General features: G+C 46.2%; 1 protein-coding gene and 1 long non-coding RNA gene across 2 annotated transcripts in view; one reads left to right on the top strand and one right to left on the bottom strand.

The window, feature by feature from the left end:
* The window catches only part of LOC106505772, a 5,623-nt gene extending 3,282 nt beyond the window's left edge, over positions 1-2,341 (bottom strand). Inside the window, exons 1-2 of the long non-coding RNA XR_001300503.2 lie at positions 2,212-2,341; positions 1,413-1,688 (exon numbers count right to left, since the gene is read on the bottom strand). This is a non-coding gene — a long non-coding RNA (uncharacterized LOC106505772). The remainder of the gene's footprint in view (positions 1-1,412; positions 1,689-2,211) is intronic.
* On the top strand, positions 2,236-27,813 carry NRROS (negative regulator of reactive oxygen species). The gene is made up of 3 exons (XM_003358762.4): positions 2,236-2,471; positions 20,801-20,921; positions 25,584-27,813. The coding sequence occupies exons 2-3, from the start codon at positions 20,814-20,816 to the stop codon at positions 27,555-27,557; spliced, it is 2,082 nt and encodes a 693-aa protein (XP_003358810.1). The 5' UTR covers positions 2,236-2,471; positions 20,801-20,813; the 3' UTR covers positions 27,558-27,813.

Genomic DNA, 27,813 nt, shown 5'->3' with positions numbered 1-27,813 from the left:
ACCACACATGGAGCAGTTTCAAAGAAATAGGCATATAGGAGTGTCCGTCGTGGCTCAGTGGTTAACGAATCTGACTAGGAACCATGAGGTTGCGGGTTCGATCCTTGGCCTGCTCAGTGGCTTAAGGATTCAGCGTTGCCGTGAGCTGTGGTGTGGGTCGCAGACGAGGCTCGGATCCCGCGTTGCTGTGGCTCTGGCATAGGCTGGCAGCTACAGCTCCAATTCGACCCCTAGCCTGGGAACCTCCATATGCCGCAGGAGCGTCCCAAGAAAATGGCGAAAAGACAAAAAAAAAAAAAATAGGCATATAGTACCCCCAGCGCTCACCACCACATTGAGGGATGTCTTGGCCAAGCCCGCTTGTCCCCTCTGCCTTGAGCAGCATGGTTGGAAGGGGCCCCAGAGCACCCAACCATGCTGGAGAATCCTGAGCAATGCCGTCAGGGTTACAAGCTGCCATGAAAAACCTTCTGTTTCCAGCTGCAAATCAGCATTGGTTTCGACTGGGAGTCTCAGGTCCTCCCTGCTGAGCCAGCTTGCTACTAGCCTAGAAGGAGAACTATTGGTGTTGTCTGCCAACCAACTGGCTTGTCTCCACACATCCTCGGGATCATTGGTTTTCTAAGTTCTTCTGAGAGGTGGCAGCTGCCTTTCTCAAAAGAAATTCTGTAGAGAACCTCAATGTATAAAATATTTAAAAGTGGAATTGCTGGGGATAAGGAGGGGAGGAAAATTCCAGAGTCCCACAAGACAGTCCTTAGGCGCCCTGAATCTGCTGGTTTTAAAAACTGCTGATCCAGGTAAGAGGCAGTGACAAGTCATGAAAGGGCTGTGAGTAGGGAGTGAGATGATTCAAAATACATTTTAGAAAGATGCCCAGGGCCACTAGGTGGTGCCTACTTTGGAGGCAGGGATCCAATCCCAGTTGAAGGAGGCTATGGAAATGATCCAGACATGAGTTGATAAGGTCTAGATCCAGGACAGTAGCAGCAGGATGAAGAGAAGGTTTAAAATCGGCTGGGATGGATAACCAATTGCATACGAGGGCTGGAGTCTCCAAGGGCTGGACTGCTGGGATGGAGGCATGCCATAAATAGTGACAGTCAAATAGGCTAAAGGATGAGTTCAGTTTGGGACACATTGCGTTTCTGCTACGCTGGGACATTAACCAGGACAATTAAAAATATAAGACTCGATTGTCTCTCTTGGGAGAGAATGTTGGAGCTAGAAATGACAATTTGGGAATAATGAACATACTGGTAGACACAAAAGACATGGAAGTAGAAAATGTGCACGCCAGGAGAACAAGGACGAAAAGACAACCTTGGTTTGTGACAATCTATTAGTTTTGTCATTGGTGTTATCATTATTACCATTATGAATGAATATTTTAGGGAGCAGAGGCAACTTACTGGATGTTTGGGGCATGTCCTTCCACTTGCTCCTGTTCTCTTAGGATTGACATGAGGGCAATAATAATGCAATACAGAATCACAGATCCCCAGGCTACAAGAGATGCGAGCCAGCCCTCCAGGACACTTCAGCTCTCCAGATCTGATGGGACAGAGCAGAACTGGAGATCCTGGCTCTGACTCCCCAGTGCTTGTTTGCATTACTCATTCTGCATTCGGCCAACACGGCAAATCTTTTGCTCCTCTACTAGATGGTAAGTTTTCGGAGAACAGGAGCTGTAAGAAAATGCATAAGGAGCTCTTAGCATAGGGCCTGGCACCCCTTTGATGGTGGCTATTATGAATTCAATTATTATTTTGAATTCTTGGCAAGAGCTAGCAGGGAATTTTGTGCACATCAGGTACCCAAAAATTCATCCTTGCTGCCTATGATCAAGACGTTCATGGCACCCTGACAGTCCAGCACAGAGCAATTTCCATTTCTTCTTCTTTTTATAATGGGCTGGAGTCCAATAAAGACTGGCTGGATGACTCTCTGCCAATTGGGAACCTTGTATCCTACCCATTCTCATAATCTGCTCCAGTTTGACCCTTGGGTATAACCTTGAAAAAGAGTTTCTGGGTCAGCAAAGCTCATAGGCAAAGGCCCCCCAGCTCTGCAAGAAAGTCCGGGGAGCCTTGGTTAGCACTGCTGGGAGACCATGAAAATATCTGACCCCTTTCGCAACCAATCCAGCAGGTAGTCCCGAGGCCACTGCCTCCCGCGCGCCCGCCCCCTCCCATCCCCCTCGCCACCCACCCGCGGCGGCAGTTCCCTCTGAGATGCCTGCTCTCGGTGAGTGCTGAGTCGCTGAGCAGCTTGTTCTCCATGTGACTTCAGTTTCCGTCAGTTCCTTCCGCAAGTGCGAAAATAATCTGATGCCCCAGAGAGAGCAGGCAGCCCAGCCCCGCGTTCGGCTGCTCTCGAGGAGGAGGAGGAGGAGGAGGAGGAGGAGGAGGAGGAGGCGGGAGCCCCGGGAGAGGATGCGCCCCGCGGAGCCGCCTGGGCCTGCGGGAGCCGTGAGTATTTCCCGCAGGGCAGCCTCGTGGTCCGGCGGCCGCGGCCCCTCCGGAGGCGGGCGGCTCAGGCGAGGTGGGGAGGCGGGAGGTCAGCACCCGTGGCCCACAGCTCGGGGCTGACGGGGAAGTTGTGGGTTGCTGCATCCAAGCTCCAGCAATTCTGTGCTTGGTTTGAGAGCTCCAGCTCTGGGTGGAGGTGCTAATACCTTCCTCTAGGAGACTTAGAGCTGAAAACGGTGGCGTGGTGTAGCAGAAACACGGAGGGCTTCAGAGTCAGACCTGGGTTTGATCCCTGTGGCTGGTGGGGAGTATGCCTGAGCCTCAGTCTCTTTATCTGTGAAATGGGAACAGTGATGTCCTTGGATGTAGTGAGGCTACGCTGTGAACTTTCAGCCTGTCTCTCCTGCCCCACAACGTGGATCCCACAACCACAGTTTCATAGATGAAGACCCTGAGACACCACCACCAACATGTATTTATGGATATCTTCCATGTGTAGGCGAGTCAGAGTTCAAGGTGTTGGGTGGGAGTAGAGCTGTGAAACAGACAGGCAAAGCCCCCTCCCCACAGGGCGTGTGTCCTTGAGAGGTTCCCTAGGGTTCTGCTGCTTGAATCCCACAGCCTGGAGACTAGACTCCAGGCTTCTCTGACCCCCTTGACCAGCGCTTTTCTGCAGCCCCTCCCAGCGTCTCCAGGTGGGCTGGATTCCGCATATATTCCTCCTGCACCCAGGAGCTGACAGAAGTAAGGAGGCACCCGAGCAGGCTGTGTGCTGCACTCAGGATGCGCTGCCAGGTCACTGCCCGCTGAGGGGGGTGGCCACGTGCCCAACTGTGGCGGGAACTCCAGGAGGCTGAGCCGGGTACTAGGAATGGAGCCCCTGGCTAGGGCTGGCCTGGGGTGGTGCACTTCCAGCGGGAGTGAAGGGATTCCCCTGGAGGTTTCTTTCATGCTGGGTGCAGCCTATTAGGAGTCTGGGCGGTAGAATCATTCAGAGTTTAAAGAGCCAGCCTTCCAAGATCTGTGCCCCCTTCACCTATTACTGGCTGTGCTGTACACACCTTTCTGTGGATGTTGATGGTTTACTTGGCTTTATAGTCCTGAGACTTACTTATTTTCCTCACACACCCCATAGGTGTGTACATGTATGTTTGGGAGTTCCTAGAGGGGGTTATAGAAGCATGGGCCCCGGGGTTGGGGGAGGACCTTGACTCTTTAGGTTAAACGAAAACCAAAACCTGCTTCACAAAAAGGTGTTTTCATCTAATGGGTGCTCTCGTGGGAACTTCATGAAAACCCTGATCCCACAGAGTCCTTAAACTCTGCACCCAAGAGCAGGAGCCTTCTTCCAAACAGCCAGCTCCTGGTGTCTTTGTCCTGGGGGCTCATGTTAGGAGTGCATTGACCTGGCTGTCTCTAGTCTTTTGAGTCTTTCAAAGAGTGCTGCTGGTACCGATCATAACCTGTGTTCTGGCTGCAGTGTGCATCCATATCACAAAAGGTGAGCTAGACTCTTGGATGGAGCTGTAGATGTACCTCACATCATGCTGAGATTCACACTGTAACCACATCCATTAGAGGAGGGTGGACTTTCACCCATGACTGGAAAAACTTATCATTCTTAGGACACGCTTGTGTGTTCAGATATGCTCACTGATGTATCTACACATTGGTGACAAGTAATTTTCTTTATTATGCTCATTCCTCCCCCCACCAAACTATTCTTCTCAGTCTCATCATCAAACAGATGTCATGTGTTCAATATGTAGTGGTTTCTGAGGTAGGTTAGATGATGATCTCTGAAAGCTCAGAGAGGTGAGAAGGAGGGGAAAGGACATTGATATTTAGATCTTATCAAGCCTCACAAGCAACTATCAACTTGAGTTTAAGGGTCTTTTAATTGCAAATCACAAAAACCCAACTCAGCTTGGTTTCAGTGGAAGGGGGAAAATAAAGAGGATTTATTCTTTCAAATAACCAAAAAGTCAGTGGGAAATAGCTTCAGGCATGGCTGGATCTGGGTGCTCAAACATTACCTGGAATCCATCCATCTCCATTTCATAATTTTGCTTTCCTTTATGTAGGCTTCATTATCAGGCAGATCCTAAAGTTGTTGGCAAAGCTGGCTGCTGGAAACTCTAAGCTTAATTCCCATCAGTTTGGCATCTGAAGCAGGAAGAGAAAGGCTCTTTTCTAATAGCTCTAACAAAAATCCTTAGATTGATACTCATGGGCGTGGCATCTGTGATGTACCCATTATAAAGCAAGCACTGTGGTTAAGGAATTAGGAGGCTCTGATGAGCCCAGCTGTATTCATTAGCCTCCTCTTGGATCCATGGACTCTTTAAGAAAGGAAGGGGGTTGTTTGCACAACAATATAAATGTACTTAACACTAATCATTTCTATACTCAAACTTGGTTAAGGTGGTAAATTTTACATTAGTGTATTTTACCACAAATACAAATTTTTTTAAAAAACAAGAGGCGTTTCCATTGTGGCTCAGTGGAAAAGAACCTGACTAGCACCCATGAGGATGCGGGGTCAATCCCTGGCCTCGCTCAGTGGGTCAAGGATCTGGCATTGCCATGAGCCATGGTGTAGGTCGCAGACGCTGCTCAGATCTGGCGTTACTGTGGTTGTGGCTGTGGCGTAGGCTGGCACCTTCAGCTCCAATTCGAGCCCTAGCCTGGGAATTTCCATATGCCGCAGATGCAGCCCTAAAAAATAAAATAAAATAAAAGGAAGAAAGAAAAGAAAGGAAGGGGTGGTTTCCTCAGAGGGGAATTGAAGAGCTGTTACCAGAAGGAGGAATAAATGTGGGTAGGAAAAACCAACTGATTTCCAGCAAGAATGGAGTCAGGGGCTTCGACCAAACCGCAGGTGTTGTCTCACTTTAATGCATGAGTAATTTCAGACTGAAGAAAGGGAATAAAGGAGGAAGTTCTTGAGGCAGTTCTCACCAGCAAGGTGTGCATGAGGAGCAGGGCTGGAGCCAGTGATGGGCTCCACGTGGCCACAAAAGCCCTGCCAGGATACAGGGACTCCCCACCTCCGGCCTCAACCCACAAGGTCACCTTGGTCAGGTGCTGTGCTGTGTGCCCAAAGACATTTTCTGTTGCTTTTTCCAAGAGAGAAAAGAATCCGGAGGGGATTTTTCTTCACAAGGTAGCCCTTGGGACTGTATCTTTCCATCCAGGCTCTCTCAAGCAGGACCTAAGCATGGAGGCAGCCCAGCACCCACAAACCTCATCCTGGGGTGCACATCACACTCTCCAACAACCTCATGTTGCTCTGTTTTAGATGCCAGGCTGGACACGGCGCCTCCTAACCTTCCCTGTTTTTGCTCCTCGTCTGGCCCTGCCTTGATACCATGGGTCTCCCCTGCCTTTCTAGGGTCTGCTGTCAGTGGTCCCACCAAACACCAAGGCTGAGCGCTCTCCCTCAGCCTGTAGGGTCAGTGGCAAGTGGGTCTTTCCGTACCTGGCTCTGGGCCACCTCCTTCAACTTCGGACCCGTTAATGGTCTCCCTCTCACCGCCCAGCGATCCCCTGAGACTTCCTCATGGCCACTCTCTGGTTCTGGTTCTTATTCAGGTGCCTAAACCGAAGCTTCCACTTTAGCTGATATTACTGTCTCATTTCCTTCTAAATCTCCATTTCTCCCCAAACTTTCTAGCTCTTTTTGCAGAATCTCTAAAGGCCCTCATCTTTGTCACGGGTAAACCCCATGGCATTGACAAGGTACCTCCTCCCCAGAGAAGACCATAGCCCCACAAACACTCATGGGAGCGATTCAGAATATCAGACAGTGCATGGTACAGGCACTGACCAATCAGAATGGACATTGTCCTGAAAAGTCGAGTCCTGGAGGATCTTGCTGGGTCAGATGTTACCTCCTTGGTTGCTGGATCATGGGAGTTCCGAGCAAAGGGGCAGGCAGCAGCTGGGGTGGGGTGGGGGCTCATGGGATACTTAGTCACCAACAAATACTTTCCTGTGCAACCCAACCAAACATTCGCCCAACATACATTCCTCCTAGACAGGTGCACATCCAGCCCCTCTGATCCAGGCCAGAGCTCAGCCCTGGTTTTGGCTTCACTGTCCACAAGCTACTTACTTAAGCAATTCACTTTGGCCTTTTTGATCTAGGATTTCATATCTCTAAAGTGGCAATAATAACCAGGGACTCTAGCATAGATATTTATACACCAATGTTCATAGAAGTATTATTCACAGTGATCAAAAGGTAGAACAATCCAGGAGTTCCTGTCATGGCTCAGTGGTTAACGAATCCGACTAGGAACCATGAGGTTGTGGGTTCGATCCCTGACCTTGCTCAGTGGGTTAACGATCCGGCGTTGCCGTGAGCTGTGGTATAGGTTGCACACGTGGCTTGGATCTGGTGTTGCCATGGCTGTGGTGTAGGCCGGCAGCTGTAGCTCTGATTCAACCCCTATCCTGGGAACCTCCATATGCCGCAGGTATGGCCCTCAAAAAAACAAACAAACAAAAAAAACCGAACAAAAAAATGGAGATGGTTCCTGCTGTGTAGAGCTGTTGCAAGTATTAAATGAGATCAAACATCTCTGTTAGAAGCCTTTGCAACCTAAAGCACTATTAGTATTTTCACTATTAACCAGTAGCATTAAGTTATAATCCAGTTTTTTGCTTTATCCAAAAATTCCCTAAAAAATTATTGTTATTTTGGGGAAAGGATTTTTTAAAAAGTTACATTACTTCCTTTCCTCTGTGAACTCAAAAAAGTGTAAGAGAGGGGTAATAGTTAGCCTTAGAAGAGATAGCCTCCCTTGCCAGTACAATTTGACAGACTTTGAAAAGGGCAAAATTATGTCCCCCTCTGTCTTGGCACTGCACCATGAAAATTTTATTATTTCTCCATCACTCCTTATATAAATACCTATTAAAGAGCAATGCATTAAAGAGGATATCAGTGGAGGATAATGTGAGTAAAACAACCAAGGTGGGTGGTTGGGTGGGGGTGATATATTTCTACTCTGGGCAGTGGCCTTGGTCATCACCTATAACCCTTTCCTATAATCCTATAACCCCGAAAAGCTTGGATGGCCTCTCCTCCGAATGTCCTGAGGCCCACACTCTGCGGCTCATATGGAAGGAAGAAGGTACTGCAGCTCCTCTGTTGTATTTATTTTAACAGCAGCTCCATGTTTGCACAGAGGAACTCCGCCTCCCCTTTAACCTGACGCTACCTTGCCTTCCTAATGAAATCTGCAGCATTTCTTTATCGACAAAGCTTTTCCATGCACATTCTCATTCCATCTTGACACGACCCTGAGAGGCAGCTATTACTCTCACCCAGGGCCACCACAGGAGTGAAGTGATCAGAGAGAACAAACCTGTGATACTGAACAGAAATGACAAGTTTGAAACGAGTGCATTGTTAGTTGGGTGCCTATCCACAGAGAGCACCTCTATACACAGGTGACACCAACAGCCAAGTAAGAGCAAGGTGTTATTGCCCCAGTGGGAACAGATTTGCATTTTTTTAAGACCTGGCCAGAGGCAGCCTGCGGCTGTGGAGCAGGACAAAGTGAATTGCCTTCTGTTGGTTCTAAAGGGCTGACCGACCCTGACCACATGGGGCAGCTGGTTGAGTCATCTGTGGCCCCGAGGAGACAAGTCAGCAGGGTAGTACTCAGGCAGAGCTCCACTCCCTGGCTGCCTGGGGATTCACTCCATAGGAAGAACCCAAGGGAAGACCAGCCACTGGGGTCTCCAGCCTCCCTCCAGACGGAGGCAGAGGCTCAGCCATTTCCTGACGCAGACTTCTCCCAGGAGCCTTCCTGAAGCTTGGCTGACCAGGTGTGCTAGGTTCAGGGTGGGAACAAGAGATGTGGATTTTAAACCAGTGCTTGGAAATCATTGTGCTGCGTGTTCCCTCTGGCACCTTATCCCTGTCATTTCACCTCTCTGGCCTGAGTGTTCTCACCTCCAGAACACTGGTGGGTAGTCCCTTTAGAATGCTACACTTCATCTCAAAAGGAAGGATCAGTTACTAATTTGAATGTAAGTGCAATTGCCGTAAGAGCCTTGAGCCACAGACCTGTCCTTTCTCACATAAAATCTTTTTTTTAGTCTTTTATTACTTAATGAATTTTGTTTACATTTATAGGTGTATAACAATCATCACAACCAAATTTTATAGCACGTCCATCCCAAACCCTCAGTATATCCCCCCCAACCTGTCTCATTTAGAAACCATACATTTTTCAAAGTCTATGAGTCAGTATCTGTTCTGCAAAGTTCATTGTGTTCTTTTTTCAGATTCCACATGTCAGTGATAGCATTTGATGTTGGTATCTCATTGTCTGACTGACTTCACTTAGCACGATAATTTCTAGGTCCATCCATGTTGCTAAAAATGCCAGTATTTTGTTCCTTTTAATGGCTGAGTAATATTCCATTGTGTATATGTACTGCATCTTCTTTACCCAATGGAGTACATGTGTCTTTGCAAGTCATGGCTTTCTCTGGATAGATGCCCAGGAGTGGGATTGCTGGGTCAAATGGTAGTTCTATGTTTAGTTTTCTGAGGCATCTCCATACTGTTTTCCACAGTGGTTGCACCAATTTACAATCCCACCAACAGTGTAGTAGGGTTCCTTTTTCTCCACACCCTCTCTAGCACTTATTGTTTGTAGACTTTTTGATGATGGCCATTCTGGCTGTCTCATCGTGGTTTTGATTTGCATTTCTCTAATTATGAGTGATGTTGAACATCTTTTCATGTGTTTCTTGGCCATCCATATGTCTTCTTTGGAGAATTGTCTGTTTAGATCTTCTGCCCATTTTTCGATGGGGTTGTTTGTTTTTTTGGTATGGAGTGATAGGAGGTGTTTATAAATTTTGGAGATTAATCCCTTGTCAGTCGATTCATTTGCAAAGATTTTCTCCCATTCTGTGGGTTGTCTTTTCATTTTGTTTAGGGTTTCCTTTGCAGTGCAGAAACTTTTAAGTTTGATTAGGTCCCATTTGTTTATTTTTCTTTTTATTGTCAATACTCTAAGAGATGAATCTAAGAAGATGTTGCCGTCATTTATGTCGGAGAGTGTTTGGCCTATGTTTTATAGTATCTGGTCTTGTATCTAGGTCTTTAATCCATTCTGAGGTTATTTTTGTGTATGGTGTTAGGAAGTGTTCTAATGTCATTCTCTTCCATGTGGCCGTCCAGTATTCCCAGCACCACTTATTGAACAGGCTGTCTTTTCTCCATTGTATATTCTTGCCTCCTTTGTCATAGATTAGTTGGCTGTAGGTGTGTGGATTTAATTCTGGGCTTTAATCCTGTTCCACTGATCTATATTTCTGTCTTTGTGCCAGTACCATATGGTTTTGATGACTGTAGCTTTGTAGTATAGTTTGAAGTCAGGGAGCCTGATTCCTCCAGCTCCATTTTTCTTTCTCAGGATGGCTTTGGCTATTCTGGGTCTTTTGTGCTTCCAAACAAATTTTGAAATATTTTGTTCAAGTTCTGTGAAAAATGTCCTTGGTAATTTGATAGGGATTGCATTGAATCTGCAGATTACCTTGGGTAGTATAGTCATTTTGATAATATTGACTCTTCCAATAATCCAAGAGCATGGTATATCTTTCTGTCTATTTGTGTCATCTTTGATTTCTTTCATCAGTGTCTTATAGTTTTCAGAGTATAGGTCTATTTCTCTTTAGGTTACTCCTAGGTAATTTATTCTTTTCACATAAATTCTTAGGATCCCATATCAAAGTCATGTTCCAACAAATTCAAATGATATCACTCTTCACTTATTTGTCTGGGCTGAGGGGGAATCCATGTCCTAGGAGCAAATGGAAAGGGGCCCAGTAGAACAACCAGCTGCTCTCAAGACAGTGAGCTGCCACCTTGGGCGTGTTTGAGCATAGGCAGGTAGACTGCCTGCCAAGGATGAGGATCCTGTAATGATGACAAAAACTGTTTTTTGGGAGTTCCCACTGTGGCTCAGTGGTTAACAAACCTGATTGGTATCCATGAGGATATGGGTTCCATCCCTGGCCTTGCTCAGTGGGTTAAGGATCCAGCATTGCTATGAGCTGTAGTGTAGGTTGCAGAAATGGTTTGGATTCCACATTGCCATGGCTGCGAAATAGGCTGGCAGCTGCAGCTCCGATTTGACCCCTGGCCTGGGAACTTCCATATGCTGCAGGTGTGGCCCCGAAAAGGAAAAACAAAAACAAAAACAAAAAAACACACTTTGGACATTTCTTGAAAGAAGATATAGAAATGGTCAAGAAACAAACACATGAAAAATGCTCAATCTTACTAGTAATCAGGAAAATGCAAATCAAAATGACAAAGAGATAGCACTTCACACCCACTAGGATGGCTGTAATAAAAACCCCAAACAAGTGACACATGTTGGTAAGGAAGAGGAGAAAATGGAACCTTAGTAATGTTGTAGACATCATATCCTTTACCTCTAAATAATTCAGTGTTTATTTTTTAAGAACAAGGACAGCCTTACATAACCATGGTGCAGTGATCAAAATCTGAAAAATGAACATTGATATAATACGACTATTTCAAAAGTTGTCTGTATTAAAATTTTATTGAGTACACCAGTAAGGTTCCTACAGGATTTTTGATCATTTGGTTAAGGAGGTGTTTGCCAGTTTTTCCACCATAAAGCCATTATTTTCATCTTTGTAAAATAACAAATAAGTTGTATTAATGAGATACTTTAAGACTATATTAATATCTTGTTTCCCAACAAATTTTCACTCTTTAGTTTTATCAGTCCTTGTGGTTCTTGCCTGTAGGGTGCACTTTGGAAAATACATTGTTGCATTCAGATTTCAGCTACTTTCTCTAATTTTCAGGTAGCATCATAACACTTGAGTGTGCTTTTTTGAAATATGTTCAATTTTGTCTTTGTGTGTAAGCATATTAACAAGCACAAGTGCTATTTTAGTTAGGTTCTTTTTGTTGCTAAGATGCAGCATTTGGGCCAGACTGGGGCAGGGGGGCGGGGTGGTGTTGGTGAGGTAGTATCGTGAAAAAGCATGGGGCTTGGAAATGGACCTGGCCATTTCCAAGAAGCACCAGGAACCCGGAGAGGCAGCCTTGAACCCATTCTCTCCACCCTCCCTCCCAGCCTGCACATCCCCCCTCTTGTCATTCTTCCTAGTCAATCTTCTCTGATCTCGGCTCTCTCTTGACTGGCACCTGCTTTTCTGTCCATTTGCTTTGTTGTCAAGCTCCTACTGCTTCCACAGGGCAAGATCCCTCAAGAATTCAACCCCACCTTCTCTGTGCCTCTTGGCTCTAATTTCCACTACAAATTACCTAATTCTCTTCCTTGTTTCTTTGCTGGGATCACTCATAGTGTGCCAGCCGCCTGTAAGAATTGACCTCTCCTGGTCAGGTGCCTCTTCAAGGTTTTGTTGGTTTGATGGAGGTGCAGGTGTGGTGCGGTCATGAGCTGCCCCTCCAGAGGGACAGTGGGGGTGGTGGATGGAGCAATTGACCTGGACAGTGGAAGTTACAGTAGCACATCAACCATGTGTCCTGAACCATCATCAGGCCACGTGATCTACCATGTCTGTGCGGCATTCAGTTATGAGAGATGCTGTGTGGCTCTTAAGTTTGAATGTCCAAATGTTAGAATATTCAGGATATATATTTTTTTTCATGCTTTTATTTCATTTTTTACTAAGGTATAGTTGACTTCCAACATTCTGTTGGTTTCAGGCGCACAACATAGTAATTTGATATTTTTATAGATTATCCTTCATAAAAGTCACTATAATGATTGACTCTATTCCCTGCCCTGTATGTTATATGTCTGCCCTGTATGTTAACTTGTTTATGGTGTACCCAATAGTCTTCAAATCTCCTACCTCTATTTTGCCCCTCCCCTCATCTCTCTCCTCCCTAGTAACCGCTAGTTTGCTCTCTGCATCTGTGAGTCTGTTTCTGTTTTGTTATAATTGTTTGCTTAATTTTGTATAGTCCACATATAAGTGAAAACATCTAGTCTGATGTATTTCACTAAGCATTATACCTTCCAGGTTCATATTCAGGGTATTGTTAAAGGTTTATATGTAATGCTTTTTCTTTTTTTTTTTTTTTTTTTTTTTTTTTGCTTTTTAGGGCCACACCTGCAGCATATAGAGGTTCCCAGGCTAGGGTCCAATCAGAGCTGCAGCCACTGGTCTACACCACAGCCACAGCAACACTTTGGGGTCCGAGCCACGTCTGCAACCTACACTACAGCTCACAGCAATGCCGGATCCTTAACCCACTGAGCAAGACCAGGGATCGAACCCTTGTCTTTGTAGATACTACTGTGGTTCGTTACTGCTGAGCCATGACAGGCACTCCTATAATGCATTTTAAATTTAATAAATGTTTCCTGAGTATCTTTCTGAGTAGAATGTTTGAAAAACATACATACCTGGAAATTTGGGAACCAAAGATTACCATAATCCCTCTCCCTTTATGAACTCCAGCGTTTATTTTATTTTTCCCATTTTTTTATTTTGAAAAATTTCAAATTTACAGGAAAGTTAAAAAGTACAATGCTAAATTTTCCAGTTGGTAATAATTTGCTTTAAATTTCTCTCTCTCTCTGTTGACGCGTTTGAAAGAAATTGCAGACATCATGAAATTTCACCCCTAAATACTTGAGCATGCATTTCCTAAAAATAAGAGCATTTTCACGTATAACCACAACATCATTATCATAACTAAGAAAATGAGCAATAACCTGGTAATATCGTTTGTACATAATATCATCTGAAAACATATCATTTAGTGCACATGTAAATTTCCCAGTTGTCTCAAAATTTTCTTTTAGAGATTTTTTAAAAATCCAAAATCCACTCAAAGTCCGTGAATTGGATTTGGTTATTATGTTTCTTAGTCACTTATAATCAGATCTCCTCCCTCCCCTGCCTTTCTTTGTGTTTTATGACTGACTTTTTTGAAGAGCCCAAGCCAGTTGTCTTGTAGGACATCTTACAGTCCAGATTTTTTTTTTCAGGGCTGCACCCATGGCATATGGAGGTTCCCAGGCTAGGAGTTGAATCGGAGCTGTAGCTGCTGGCCTATGCCACAGCCACAGCAATGCCAGATCCGAGTTGCGTCTGCAACTTACACCACAGCTCATGGCAACGCTGGATCTTTAACCCACTGAGAAGGCCAGGGATCGAACCTGCGTCCTCATGGACGCTAGTCAGATTCATTTCTGCTGAGCCCCAATGGGAACTCCTGTTTCTTTCTGATTGTTTTGTCATGACAGGGTTCTAGGCAAACATTTTCGGCAAGGGGTACTACCAAGATGGGCCTCTGTTTCCCAAGGCACACACCTGGAGACTCAGGGTGCAGGTGGTCTTACTGTGGGAGATGCTTAAGTGTGAACATTTGATGACAGTTGGAGATCACTTTATTTGTTTGTTAAAGAACCAGAGTCTAGAGCTGTTTGCGTGAGGCTTTCCAATACTTCTTGGTAGTAGGAATGATTTGAAGTGGTCACAGACAGGGGTTTCTATTCTTTATTATTCTCTGTGGTCTGTGACCAGCTGCCCTTCCCTTTCTTCCAGGATCCACAGGATCCGGCATGGGATTTGCTCTTTTATTTTTAAACAAAGGCAGACTCCCTTTCTGTGGGGCCCTTTGCCTAGCACCTGTGGTTTTTCTGTTCAGGGATGTCACCATCACACCCGCACTTATGCAAACTGCTCCTAGAGATTGTCTCCCTTATCTACCTCTTCCCCAAGCTGGTCTATAAATATTTGTTTCTAAAACCAAATACCTCAGAGAGTTCTCCACTTTCACGTACAGAGCTCTCTCTTTAAAGCTTTTTCAGCTTAGTGGATTATTTTGCAGGAGAAAATTCTCGATTACATGCTGATATATGTACAACACCCTTAGCACTTGCTGATAGCACCTTTTTTTAGCAAAGAGGATGCATCCCCACATCTGGAGGCAGCTGCTATAGTAGTAGCAGCAGCAGATGGAGAAGGTAGGGGGATGAGAGAGGGGAGAGAGTGGGGAGAGTGAAAAGCTGATGTTCAGGTGCCCCCAAGTACTAGAAATCCAGCTTCCTTTCCTGAAAATGAATGAAAATACACCAACAAAGCAAAACCAAGACTCAAGTCAGAGTTATTCCTTGGTAGTCCCAGACTTTGTTTATGAGGACACCTTTTTATGGACACCGGTACCTGGAGATCGGCTCTTACCTGGTGGTTGTGTTTTATTATCAGTTGATTAAGACATTACATAACAACAGAAAGCTGTTTGAAATAAATAACCCTTAAAAGAATAAGTTTTATTTTATTTTATAAATAAATTTAATTGGCATACAGGTGACTTAACAACCTCATGTTAGTTTCAGGTGTTCAGCAACGTGAATCAGCCATCCATATACATATACCCATCCTTTTTCAGATTCTTTCCCCATGGAGGCTATCACAGAATATTGAATAGATTTCCCAGAGCTATATAGTAAGTCCTTGTTACCAATTGTTTATTAGTAGTGTGTACATGGAAATTATATTTTATTAATACAGGCAAATCTAATCCATTTGAAAAAAAATAGCATACATTTGTGTTTTCAGAGGGCGTGGCACAAATTTAAATTTTGACTCTTGTGATGATAGGGACATGGACATTTCAGGACTTCAAGAAGCAGAGATCCGTCCAAAGCTTTCACTCATCCTTTCTTTCCTGTCCATTGCAAAAGCAAGTTTCCCCTCTATGTCCCCCAGCCAGGAGCCTGCCTGTGGCTGTCTTCTTCCAGCCAAGCTATCCTGAGCCCAGAATTGATGTGGTCATGGGGATGGGGGTGGAAGCCCGGCCCCACCTTACAGCTGCATCACTGCTGGCAGGATCAGGACAGGATCAGGACGCTCCTTCCAAATGATGTTCCCATCCCATCAGGACGCTCCTTCCAAAATGATGTTCCCATCCCATCATTATTTCACACAGCCCATGGGGCCCTCCAGTCAATCCTCTTTTACCTCACTTGGCTCAGTGAAGCAGGAGCTTCTCCCTATTGTTTCATGGAAACAGAAAAGGCAAATAAGCATGGTTTCTAAAACAAAGAGGAATTTTTGCAGCTGATAGGCATTATTCCTCACTGTCAGTGTTCTCTTGTTTCAGAATACCATCTTGATTCATGCTGTTTTATGAAACAAATTGTTTTCACCACTTATATATTATGACCAGATCTGGAGAGAGAAAAGTCAGGCAAAATGCCATATTGTCTTTTTGCCTAGAAAGGAACTTTTTTTTTTTTTTTTTTTTTTTTTTTTTGCTTTTTAGGGCCAAACCTGGGGCATATAGGGGTCTAATTGAGCTGCAGCTGCCGGCTTGTGCCACAGCCACAGCCCAACTTGGGATCTGAGCTGCGTCTGTGACCTACACCACAGCTCATAGCAATGCTGGATCCTTAATTCACTGAGTGAGGCCAGGGTTCGAACCCGCATCCTCATGGATACTAGCCACAATGGGAACTCCCATAAGGAGCATTTTTTATAGGGATGGATGTGGCGTTGAATCACAGGTTTCCATGATAACCAATTAGAAAGCAGAGAATCGAGATGAATGGTTACATAGGGGATACCGTTAAGCATGTGAGGTCCTCCCAATTCAAGGACTTCTTAGAAACCAGGAAGGACATCTTGTGCTGACACAAACAGAATAGCCAGAAGATAAAGCATAAATGCAACAGTAAGAGGGCCTCACTTTAACATGAAGCCGGATTTATAATCTTAACATCTCCGAGTCAGATGTGTTACAGACAGAACAGAATCTTGTCTCCTGCCTGCACCTGGGTCAGTGGTGTCCTGTCCCTTTAAAACTTTCCCCTAATTAGAAGCTCATGGTTTCTGGCTTTTGTCATAATCATGATAACTATGACTGGATAAAAGATATGTAGAGGTTAGAGACGTTGTTAACTGAATAAACACACATAGGATTTGTAGGCTCTAGATAGAAGAGAATGGGACTTACCATTTTCTGCTTTCATGCTTGGAAGGAACTCTTTGACTTTGTTACCTGGTTTAAGAGGAACAGGTTCAAGCTGATTATGTTAGTATCACCTGCTTCTCATGCCAGGCTCTCAGGTCTTATGTATTTTCCCAAGGGTCACCCAGAGCAGGAGGAGACATGGTACTTAGTCAGAGCATTCTTGGAACGTGGGTTGATTTGCTGTTCCTGTGTGTGAATTCTGTGGCTCCCCCAGTAGTTCACAGCCCATGAAAGGAGCACCCTTGATCCAAGCCCCTGGATAATGAGGGGAGGTTCCAGGTTACCTTATTTAATTTTTTTTTTAATGGCCGCCCCTGCAGCATATGGAAGTTCCTGGGTGAGGGACTGAATCTGAGCCACAGCTGTGACCTATGCCACGGCTTTAGCAATGGTGGCTCCCTGAACCCACTGCACCACAGCAGAAACTCCCCTTATTTAAATTATCATCGTCATACTATCAGGTGTGCCCTCCATCATAATTGTTCTCCATTCGGTTCCCTTTCTCCACCAAAACTGTGTCTAAGATGAGCAATATTTGGCTTAAAAAAAAATGGATGTATTTTTCAGAAGATATCAGAGAGTAAAGTGAGGTGGTTACTCTTTTAAAAGCATAGATGCTCTCACACAGCTGGATACACTGCTGAGTGGCCCTCCCCCAACCAAGGGTAAGTGGATGGAGAGACGCAGTCCTGGGCACCCAGGAGAGGGTTTGTGGGATTTGCCAGTGAGATTTGGCATCCCAGTTGTTTATCTTGTACTCTTTGCCGGGCCGTGACTCTGAGGAAGGCTTCTGCAGCTACACCCTCCAGGAAGAGTGTTTCTCAACCTAAACGGTTATTATTTTGAAAGTCTTTTATTGCTTCTGAGCGTCATTACGTCCTTTTCACTTAGTATTGTTCCAGGCTCATTCTCACTTACATCATTGTGTCAGTCAGGCTCCAACCAGGAAACAGAAATACACTGATTATTTAAAACAGAGGAAATTTAATGCCGGAAATTGGCTACACATGATGGAAGAGGCGGAGGAGCCAACCAGAGAACAGAGCGTTAACCCAGAGATCAGCAGCTTCAGGAAGTTGCCACCTTCCCTAGGCAGGGGGAGGATACAGGGAGGAAGTCACCAGAGCCTGGGAGTCAACAGAAGAAGCCCAAGGACTTCTCTGTCCAAGGCAGAGAGGGAGGGAGCGAAATGCCATGGCTTTTCTTTTTTCTTCTGCCTTCTAAGGTACCTCTCAGTAGTGCCTGCCTGCCATTGACCAAACCAGCTGGAGGCCAGCTGACACCTGAGCCTTTGGAAGTCAGCCCCCTGCTGCTGACAGCAGAGCTGGGGGTGGGCGGCAGGATGTGTGTGTGTGTGTAAACCAGGGCTCTGAGGACAAACAGCTCTCAACCAGCATATTCACATGTAACTGGGATTAGCCTTCTCCCCCCGCCCCGCCCCACCCCATTCAAATAAATTTGTTCTGGAATTTATTAATGCAAAATTTTTAATCCAGCCTTCTCATAGAACTTTCACACATTTAGTTGGTATAAGGATATATTCATCCTTCCACCCAAATTATTCATTCTTTTTCCTTTTGGGGGGTAGCTGTTGAATTATCTCAGAGACAACACATAGGAGTAACAACTTCTCAACCAGCCCATTGGTATTTGGAACTCATAAATCATATTATGTTATTAAATACCCTCAGCATTGAAGCACGTTCGTGTATACTATTTGATTCTCATAAAAAGTCTGAGTAGTTAGTATTATCTCCATTTTATGACAGGATTATCTGCATCTCAGAGACTTTATGTGAATTGCTCATGGACAGATAACAAATAACAAATACTGGAGCCATAATTCAAATCCTGATCTGTCTGGTTCCAAATCCCATAAACTTCCCCTGCTGCCTCAGGAGAGACGGAGTTGCCCAGAGGGCACAAGAGTCTTTTGGGGTGCTTGACTGAGTTGAGGTGAAAGGAGAAAATATGCTTTAAATGTGCAAAAATTTTCTTGTTGGCACAGAAATTATACTCTGGGCATAACTAACACCAGGCATATCTAGCATTGCAGTCTGAAGCGGTAGATAACTTTTCCCTGAAAAAACTGCACCCCTGCCCTGAACATATACGGCTCAGTGTCAATACCCAGGTCTGGCTATTCTGGAAGGCTCAGTATCACCGTAGCGTGTACCGTCCCAAGCCTGACTGAGGGCATGACAGTTAACAGGAGGGAATAAGTCCATGGTTCCCATCTCCCTGTTTTTCCTCAGTAAAATACGAGACATTCAGTAAAATTTGAATGTCAGACAATGAAGTTTTTAGTATGAAGTATGTCCCAAATATTGCATGGGACATATTTACACTAAAAAGTTGTTTATCTGACATTCAAATGGTATCTTGTAATTTGCTAAGTTGGGCAACCTTATCTCAAAGTGGGCAATGATCCCACCTTGTGTGTGTGTCTGTGTGTGTGTGTGTGTGTGTGTGTGTGTTGGGAGTCTACTGAGGAGCCCATATGGCTGTGTTTTTCCCATCTGTGCCCTGTCCATGCCATGAGGTAATAATTCCTGCACAGGTGCAGAATCCGAAGGGGGGCCTGGGAAGGGGACTCCCAGAATCTGGCAGGTACTGATGAACTCTGAATTGGGGGTTCCCTCTGTGGTAAGGAGAGCTGACCTGACCTGAAGGCTAAAGTTGGCTTCCCTGGTTTCACTTAGCTTTTCTGTTGGTCGGTTTTCACTGGTAAGTGTTCACATCTGACCAGAAAGTTAAAATTAGCCTTAGAGATGTGTAAACTTATTCGAAGAAAAGGCAAGAGGAAGGGGCCCAAGGTGGTGAGAGGCATCAGACAGAAAGGTCTCTGCGTCCCTTGGAATCAGGGAGGAGGTTTATATTAGTGCTGGTACTGCTGGCCCAGGAGAAGACTTGAGAGCAGACTGAGTGGTCCCTCCCAGGTGGATGTCAATGAGAGGATGGAGCAGGTGAAATGTGGACCAGAAACTTGCTTCTGATTCTGAGCTGGAAGGGGCTGCCACTGGGCTAGAAACTCTCCCAACAAGAGGGTGGTCAATTCAACAGCACCTCGTGGGAGAGGAATTACCCTGCCTATTCATCCTGGAGGGGGCCACCCGGGGGCTACTCCCAGCCCTGCCACTAAGTCAATCTGGACCCTTGAGTGAGCCGTTGCTATCACTGAGCCTTTAAAAATGGGCAGGTGGCGGACATATTACGTTTCCATTGTTGTTCCTCTTAGTTGTGAAGTTCTCTTGGTGTGTGTATAATTTTAAGTCTTCTCCTGACTCCCGTTCTGTGCTCACTGGTGAGTATTCAGATCTGACCAGAAAGTTAAAATTAGCCAGGTAAGAAAGCTAGTAACCACGCTTCACCAATAATCCTTGTTATATCTGAAGACTGCTTTTTCATTTTTTCCTCAGCAGGCAAAATATCAAAATCCTTTTTTTTCAAAAGGCTATATTCAAATAAGTTAAATCAATAGGTCTACTCTTTTCTAAAAGCCTCATGTGAAAGAACAATTAGTAACTCAGGGAGTTCCCACTGTGGCTCAGCAAGTTAAGGACCCGGTGTTGTCTCTGTGAGGGTGCAGGTTCAATCCCTGGCCTGGCTCAGTGGGTTAAGGCTATGGCGTTGCCATAAGCTGCAGTGTAGGTCACAGATGCAGCTTGGATCCATTGTTGCCGTGGCTGTAGTATAGGCCTGCAGCTGCAGCTCCGATGTGACCCTGGACCCAGGAACTTCCAGATGCTGCAGGTGCAGCCCTAGAAAAAGGAAAAAGAAAAAAAAAAAAAGAAAGAAAGAAAGAAAAAAAACCCAAGTAGGAACTCTGTGAGACCAGAGGCTACAATTAGTATTTCAGTCCCTGTTTATTGCTTATCCATCCATTCATTCATTCAGCAAATACTTATTGAGCTCAGGCGATGCATTAGGCAGATTCAAGCTTTGGGAGGAACATTTCAACAAAACTACGAAACACGGCAAACTCTAGTTGACCTGAGGCCTGGTTCCTCAAATCATTTGCTTCTCTCTTCTGTTGCTGGACTCTTGGGAGTTTCAGGTTCAGCCACCTGCCCATCAAATGGTAGAGGCAAAATGAAAATGAGTTCGTGTTGACAGCTGCAGTGAAAGGTTAGATGTGTTGGCTAACTTGAGGTATTTGAATAATCTGTGGGTTTCCACCTCTTATAGCTGTGGGCCTCTAAGACTGGACCTAAATGGGAACTGGTTCTTTCTCCTGGGAGTGCACAGCAGCCCTCTGAGATGTCCTTCTCTTACCTGGGTCTTCCTTGCCCTCTGTCCATAGTGCTGCCCTTGAGATGGAGTTACTGCCTCTCTGGCTTTGCCTGGGTGTTCACTTCTTGGCAGTGGAATGGAGGAACCCAAGCAGAATGGTCATGGCGGCTTCCCAAGGGGACTGCAAGTTGGTGAGTTTTCCTGGGAACTCCTCGTGTTTTGCTGCTCCTGTCCTGATGTGGTTGGGTCCGTTTGGAGAGTTGATGGATGGTCAAACCAAGGAGGGGAGCAAATGACTAAGTCTGAATCACTTTGTACCTCCTTAGGGCAATGCCACGTGCAACTTGCTCTTTAATCAAAGGTAAAGATAATGCTGGGAAAGGTCCTGCTCCACCTTTTTCATACCTGCTAAGGACAGGCAGACCTCAAAGACAGGCTGAGGTCAGCCACCTGGAACAAGAACACTTGGTGAAAAATCTGGAAGATGAAGCTCCTCTGACGGTATTGGACTCTGTGCAGGGCATTTTAAAGTTGGAGAAGCCCCGCCTCAGGGTCTGTGTGTGAGCCATAGCAGATGCCTAGGCAGCTGTATTGACAAGCTTGCTGCCCACGCCGCCCCACACAGCAGCATCCCTGACCATACTCAGGCTCACGACAATCCAGGGAGAGATACCTAAGTATTTATGGTTCACCCTCTCCAGGGCTTTCAGCCCATATGTGGAAGCAGACTTGGCTCATAACAACAGAGAACTCTAGAAATTTTCTCCTTTGCCTGTAACTCAGTGGTATCAAAAGTCTGCTTGAGAAACATACATTTAATAAACATTTCCTTGACCCCTGTTTATAGACTAGGCACTGAGAAGACAAATTGGATGTCAGGGTTAATGTGTGCTTTCAAAGATGTGTTCTTAGGAGTTTCCATCGTGGCTCAGCAGAAACGAATCTGACTAGTATCCATGAGGACGCAGTTTCCATCCCTGACCTCGTTTCAGTGGGTTAAGGATCTGGCATTGCTGTGAGCTGCGGCATAGGTTGCAGATGTGGCTGAGATCTGGCATTGCTGTGGCTCTGGCGTAGGCCGGTGACTACAACTCTGATTCAGCCCTTAGCCTGGGAACCTCCATATGTGCAGGTGTGGCCCTAAAAAGACACCCCCCCAAAAAAAGTGTTCTTAAAGCTGATGAATCTTAAAAACCCAGCTGCTCATGATTCTAACCACTTTTAATAACCTCTACAGTGAAGGGTAGGGGCTGTGACCTGACCAGGTTTAAACCCCAGCCCCACCATTTACTAGCTCGTGACATTGGGTCAATGTGTACCTCAGTTTCCTCATCTGTAAAATATGTAGGTAGTAATAGTACCAACCAATAATACCATGACCCTGGGCTGTTATGATGGGGTTTTTTTTGTTTTTTTGTTTTTTTGCTTTTTTTTAAAGATTTTTTTCCCATTATAATTGAGTTACAGTGTTCTGTCAATTTCTGCTGCACAGCAAAGTGATCCAGTCATCCACATATATGTATACATTCCTCTTCTCACGTTATCCTCCATCATGTTCCATCGCAGGTGACAAGATAGAGTTCCCTGTGCTATAGAGCAGGATGTTCCGATGATTAAATGAGTTACTGTGTATAAAGCACTCAGGACAGTGCCTTGTATGTAGTAAGTGCTGTGAGTTTCATCTGTTGTTATTATTGTCCTTGTTCATCTCTGCCACACAGACTTCTGTTATTCCGTAATAGAGACAGTGAAAGATTAACTTCACAGTAGCTAATTCAGGGGTTTCCAGGCTCAGGAAGAAGAGGGAATAAGACAGGAGTTCTCTAGCACCTTTTAAGGTTCAGGCTAGTCTCCCTGCCTGATCCTCTGCAGCCTGGTGGGCAGGAGCAGGGACTCGGCTGCCAGTGAGATCAAAGAGTGGATTTCCTGCTCTGTTGAATTGAGGGTTGAGAGCTTGGAAGTCCAGGTAAACCTCCCATACTCCCTGGTGCCTTCACTGTGTTATCATGAAGTGGACAGAGTAAGCTTTCTCTGGGCTCTCAGGGCCATGTGATCTTTCTGCAGCACTTCAGTGGGGCTGCAGGAATTGCAGAGATGTGTCACTCCCCTCACCTCCGCCCCCCACTGCAGCAACTCTGGTCAAACAGGGTCTCATAGCTTGAGGAAAGCCCCTAACCACAATATTCTCCAGAGTCCCCTTGCGGGGGAGGCCCAACACTTACTCAAATAAAGAAATACATCTTGTTTCTGCATGAGGAGATTCAATTTTGTAGAGATGTCGGTTCTCCCCCAAATTACTTTGTGTTTGTAATGCAAGCCCAATCAAAACTCCAAAGATTTTTCAGGGAGGCAGGGAGATGTAGAAGGAACCAAACAAATTCAGTCTACTATGCATCTGGAAATTAGATATAACTCAAATATTCAACAATAGGAGATTAATTAATAGAGCATGCTAATTACCGTTCTACATTTATTAAACATTTACATGGAAGGTTCTGTGTTAAAGTACTTAAACAATTGCATTGAATCCTCAAAAAAAACTCATAAGAAAATTACAAGTATGATTTCCATTTTATAAGTGGGTAGTGAAGGTACCAGCCCAACGTCACCGATTTGATAAAAAGCAGAATCAAGATGGGCTGACCCCAGAGATCTGGCTCTTAACCACTCTGCTATTCATGCAATGAACTAATATATAGTTGCTAAAAAGAAAGTGATCAGGGAGCTCCCATTGTGGCTCAGCAGTTCATGAACCCAACTAGGATCCAAGAGGATGAGGGTTCGATCCCTGGCCTTGCTCAGTGGGTTAAGGATCCGGCATTGCCATGAGCTGTGGTGTACATTGCAGATGCAGCTCGGATCTGGTGTGGCTGTGGTGTGGGCCAGCAGCTTCAGCTCTGATTCGACCCCTAGCCTGGGAACTTCCATATGCCGCAGGTGCAGCCTTAAAAAGCAACACCAACAACAAAAAGAATGTGATCAAATTTATTTTTATCACCAAGGCAAAATGTCTATCACATACTATTGGGGAGGGGAGGGGCAGGGGAAGAGATTAGTGAACAGTTTGCAGAGTGCATGTCATTTTAGAAAGATGTTTTTAAGGTGGATAATGTCTTTAGACAAGAGCCCAGAGGAGATGTAACAAAAAGTTAGCAGCCGTTTCTTTGAAGGAGAAGCTGAGGTGACTGAATAGTTTAATTTCTGTATTTTAAACTGTTATCAATTTTTAATTATGAGAACGTTTATTTCAACAATCAGAGAAAGAACTTGGAGCTCCAAGAAGTAAATTCCTTGCCCAGAGTCCACAGCTAATAAGTGGCAGAGCCGAGACTCAGACTTGAGTCTGTCATCCCTCCAAAGTTGTGCTTCTTTCTCTGTCTCAGGACTTTTCTCCCCTGTCCCACTACTCTGCTTGCCCTCCCACCCCCGGAGGGCAATTTTAATTTTAAGCAGTCACTGACCTTGTCCTACTAACCAGTCTGTCGAGAGGAAGGCCATTGCTCTTCTATCACTTAAAAGCTTTTTCCTGGACACCTAAGGGATATCCTGTGGCTGATTGTTTTTGCTAATCTTGTAAAAATTTGGCTGCGTATCCTGAGGCTTGTGTGATTTCTGCAATGAGACCAGACCCATCTGTCCTGCCTCCTCACTCTACGCAATTCATACGGCATTCAGGAAAAGCACGGAATTGGGCAATAAGAGCTCTGGGCTCTGGTCCCAGCTCTGCCATTGGCTTTTCCCTTGTCCTCTTTGGACCCCACTTTACTCCCCTGTAGAATTCAGGGTGGCGAGGAGCTTTCAAGTCCTTTCTTTCCCCAAGGTGTTGATTTTTTTTTTAATCTTATTAAGTAATTTTTTTAATTGAAGTATGGTTGACTTATGATGTTGTGTTCATTTCTGCTGTACGGCAAAATGATTCCATTTTATATACCTATTTTTTAAAAAATATTATTTTCCATTATGGTTTATCACAGGATATTGAGTATAATTCCCTGTACCATATAGTAGGACCTTGTTGTTTATCCATTCTGTATATAGCAGTTTGCATCTGCTAATCCCAAACTCACACTCTGTCCCTCCCCAACCCCGCTCCCCCTTGGCAACCACAAGTCTGTTCTCTATGTCTATATGTCTGCCTCTGTTTTATTGATAAGTTCATTTGTGTCATATTTTAGATTCCACATATAAGTGATATCATACGGTATTTGTCTTTCTCTTTCTGACTTACTTTGCTTAGTATGATAATCTCTGGTTCTATCCATGTTGCTGCAAATGGTCAAGTCGTTTTGAGCTGTACTATTGATCCATCGAGAACATAGAGGAGCTTCCCAGGCAAAGTTCCTTTGGGTGAAATGAAGATGCTACAGCGTTCTTCTGGTTCTTGGGCAGTGGCCCTGTTAAACATGCAGGTGTCATCCTCATAACAATTACAATACAATAGTGACCATTTGCATTAATAGTGTCCCCCGTGTGCGAGGCACCATGCAGCCTCTTGCCTAATCTCACCACCACCCTCCAAAGTAGGTGCAAACTTTATCTCCATTTTCCCGAAGAAATAACAGATTTAGGCTAAATTTTTTGCCCAAGGTCCCACAAGGAATAAATGGCACAGGTGGGATTCAAACGCAGGTAGAGACCTGGTCCTCAGTACCTTTCTTTAGTTAAAACCAAACCGCAGGTGAAATAGCACTCCGCACCCGGGTGCAGGTGCTCAGACCTCCTCCAACGTGCTGTGTGTTTCGAGTGAGTCCTGGAGCATTGAGTCAACAGTCAGATGAGCGAACTAAGTTTCTGTATGTAAACCCCTGCCTCCGAGGCCCCTGCCCTGCTGACCAGTGTGTTTTTGGACCTAGCTGGATGGAGTTGCTGACTGTCGAGGGCAGAATCTTGTTTCGGTGCCCAGCAATCTCCCGCCCTCCTCCCAGATGCTCCTCCTGGATGCCAACCCTCTCAAGACCCTGTGGAACCACTCCCTGCAGCATTACCCTCTCCTGGAGAGCCTCAGCCTGCACAGCTGCCACCTGGAGCACATCGGCAGCGGCGCCTTCCAGGAGCAGGCCCGCCTGCGCAGCCTGGCGCTGCCGGACAACTCCCTCTCCGAGAGCTATAAGGAGACTGCAGCGGCTCTCTGCCGCCTGCGGGGCCTGCGGAGGCTGGACTTGTCGGGGAACGCCCTGACGGAAGACATGGTGGCCCTCATGCTCCAGAACCTCTCTTCGCTGGAGTCTGTGTCCCTGGCTAGGAACACCATCATGAGGCTCGATGACTCCGTCTTCGAGGGCCTGGGGCACCTCAGGGAGCTGGATTTGCAGAGGAACTACATCTTTGAGATTGAGGGCGGTGCTTTTGACAGCCTACCTGAGCTGAGGCACCTCAACCTGGCCTATAACAACCTCCCTTGCATCGTGGACTTCGGCCTCACCCAGCTCCGGTCCCTCAATGTCAGCTACAACAGCCTGGAGTGGTTCCTGGCCGCGGGGGGCGAGGCCTCCTTTGAGCTGGAGACGCTGGACCTCTCTCACAATCAGCTGCTGTTCTTCCCCCTCCTGCCCCAGTGCAGCAAGCTGCGCACCCTCCTGCTGCGGGACAACCACATGGGCTTCTACAGGGACCTGTACAACAGCTCATCGCCGCAGGAGATGGTGGCCCAGTTCCTCCTCGTGGACGGCAACGTGACCAACATCACCACCGTCAGCCTCTGGGAAGAGTTTGCTTCCAGTGACCTCTCGGAACTCCGCTTCCTGGATATGAGTCAGAACCAGTTCCAGTACCTCCCCGACGGCTTCCTGAAGAAAATGCCTGCTCTCTCCTACCTGAACCTCAACCAGAATTGCCTGGTGACGCTCCACATCCGGGAGCACGAGCCGCCGGGGGCGCTCGCCGAGCTGGACCTGAGCCAGAACCAGCTGTCGGCAGTGCACGTGGCTCCAGGGCTCCGCAGCGGCCTGAGGAGCCTCCGGTCCTTCAACCTGAGCTCCAACCAGCTCCTGGGTGTCCCCGCCGGCCTTTTCGCTGATGCCAGCAACCTCACTACAATTGACATGAGCCACAATCAGATCTCAGTTTGTCCCAGGCCGGCAGGCGTAGACCCCGGGGACACCCCCAGCTGTGTGGACTTCAGAAGCTTGGCATCTTTGAGGCGCCTGTCTCTGGAGGGCTGTGGGCTGAGGGCACTACAAGACTGCTCGTTCCAGGGCACCGCCCTCACCCACTTAGACCTGTCTGGGAACTGGGGGGTTCTGAATGGGAGCCTCGCCCCTCTCAGGGTTCTCGCCCCCACCCTCCAGGTCCTATCTCTCAGGAACGTGGGCCTCAGTTCCAGCTCCACCACGGAGCTGGACTTCTCTGAGTTTGGGAATCTGAGAGTCTTGGACCTGTCGGGAAATGCCTTGACCACTTTCCCACGGTTCAGGGGCAGCCTGTCCCTGCAGACCCTGGATCTCCGCAGAAACTTGCTCACAGCCCTTCCTCAGAGGGCTGTGTCGGAGCAGCTCTCGGGAAGTCTGCGGACCATCTACCTCAGTCAGAATCCCTATGACTGCTGTGGGGTGGAGGGCTGGGAGGCCCTGCAGCGCCTGCACACCGTGGCCGACTTGGCCATGGTCACTTGCAACCTCTCCTCCAAGGTCCTGCGCCTGACGGAGCTGCCCAGAGGCGTCCCTCTGGACTGTAAGTGGGAGCGGGTAGACATGGGCCTGCTGTACCTCGTGCTCATTCTTCCCAGCTGCCTCACCCTGCTGGTGGCCTGCACTGTCATCTTCCTCACTTTCAGGAAGCCTTTGCTTCAGGTCATCAAGAGCCGGTGCCACTGGTCCTCCATCTACTGATCTGGCAGCGTGCCCACGTTAGAAATCTGGTCTGTGCACGTAAGGACGCTTTCTCTGCCAGATTTCAAGACCCCCCCACTGCCAAGGATAAGCCTGCTGAATCGAGGTTTAAATTAAAGGTCGAAATGTTTCCATCCCTTAGCGATCCCAAATTCTTCCTCCCATCATTGTGATATATCCGTATCATCCTGGTAAAATATTTATTGACATTCTATGAAAATAAAAACCGTGTCCTATAAATATTTTTTAAATCAAA

The sequence above is a fragment of the Sus scrofa genome, chromosome 13, assembly GCF_000003025.6.
Source record: "Sus scrofa isolate TJ Tabasco breed Duroc chromosome 13, Sscrofa11.1, whole genome shotgun sequence".
Taxonomy (NCBI): Eukaryota; Metazoa; Chordata; class Mammalia; order Artiodactyla; family Suidae; genus Sus; species Sus scrofa.
This window is presented reverse-complemented; position numbering and strand designations above follow the sequence as displayed.

Excerpts from the sequence above, each read along its gene's own strand:
- NRROS (XM_003358762.4), top strand. The coding sequence starts at position 20,814 with ATGGAGTTACTGCCTCTCTGGCTTTGCCTGGGTGTTCACTTCTTGGCA. Across the intron at positions 20,922-25,583 it reads CCCAAGGGGACTGCAAGTTG|CTGGATGGAGTTGCTGACTG; the intron begins GTGAGTTTTCCT and ends TTTTGGACCTAG.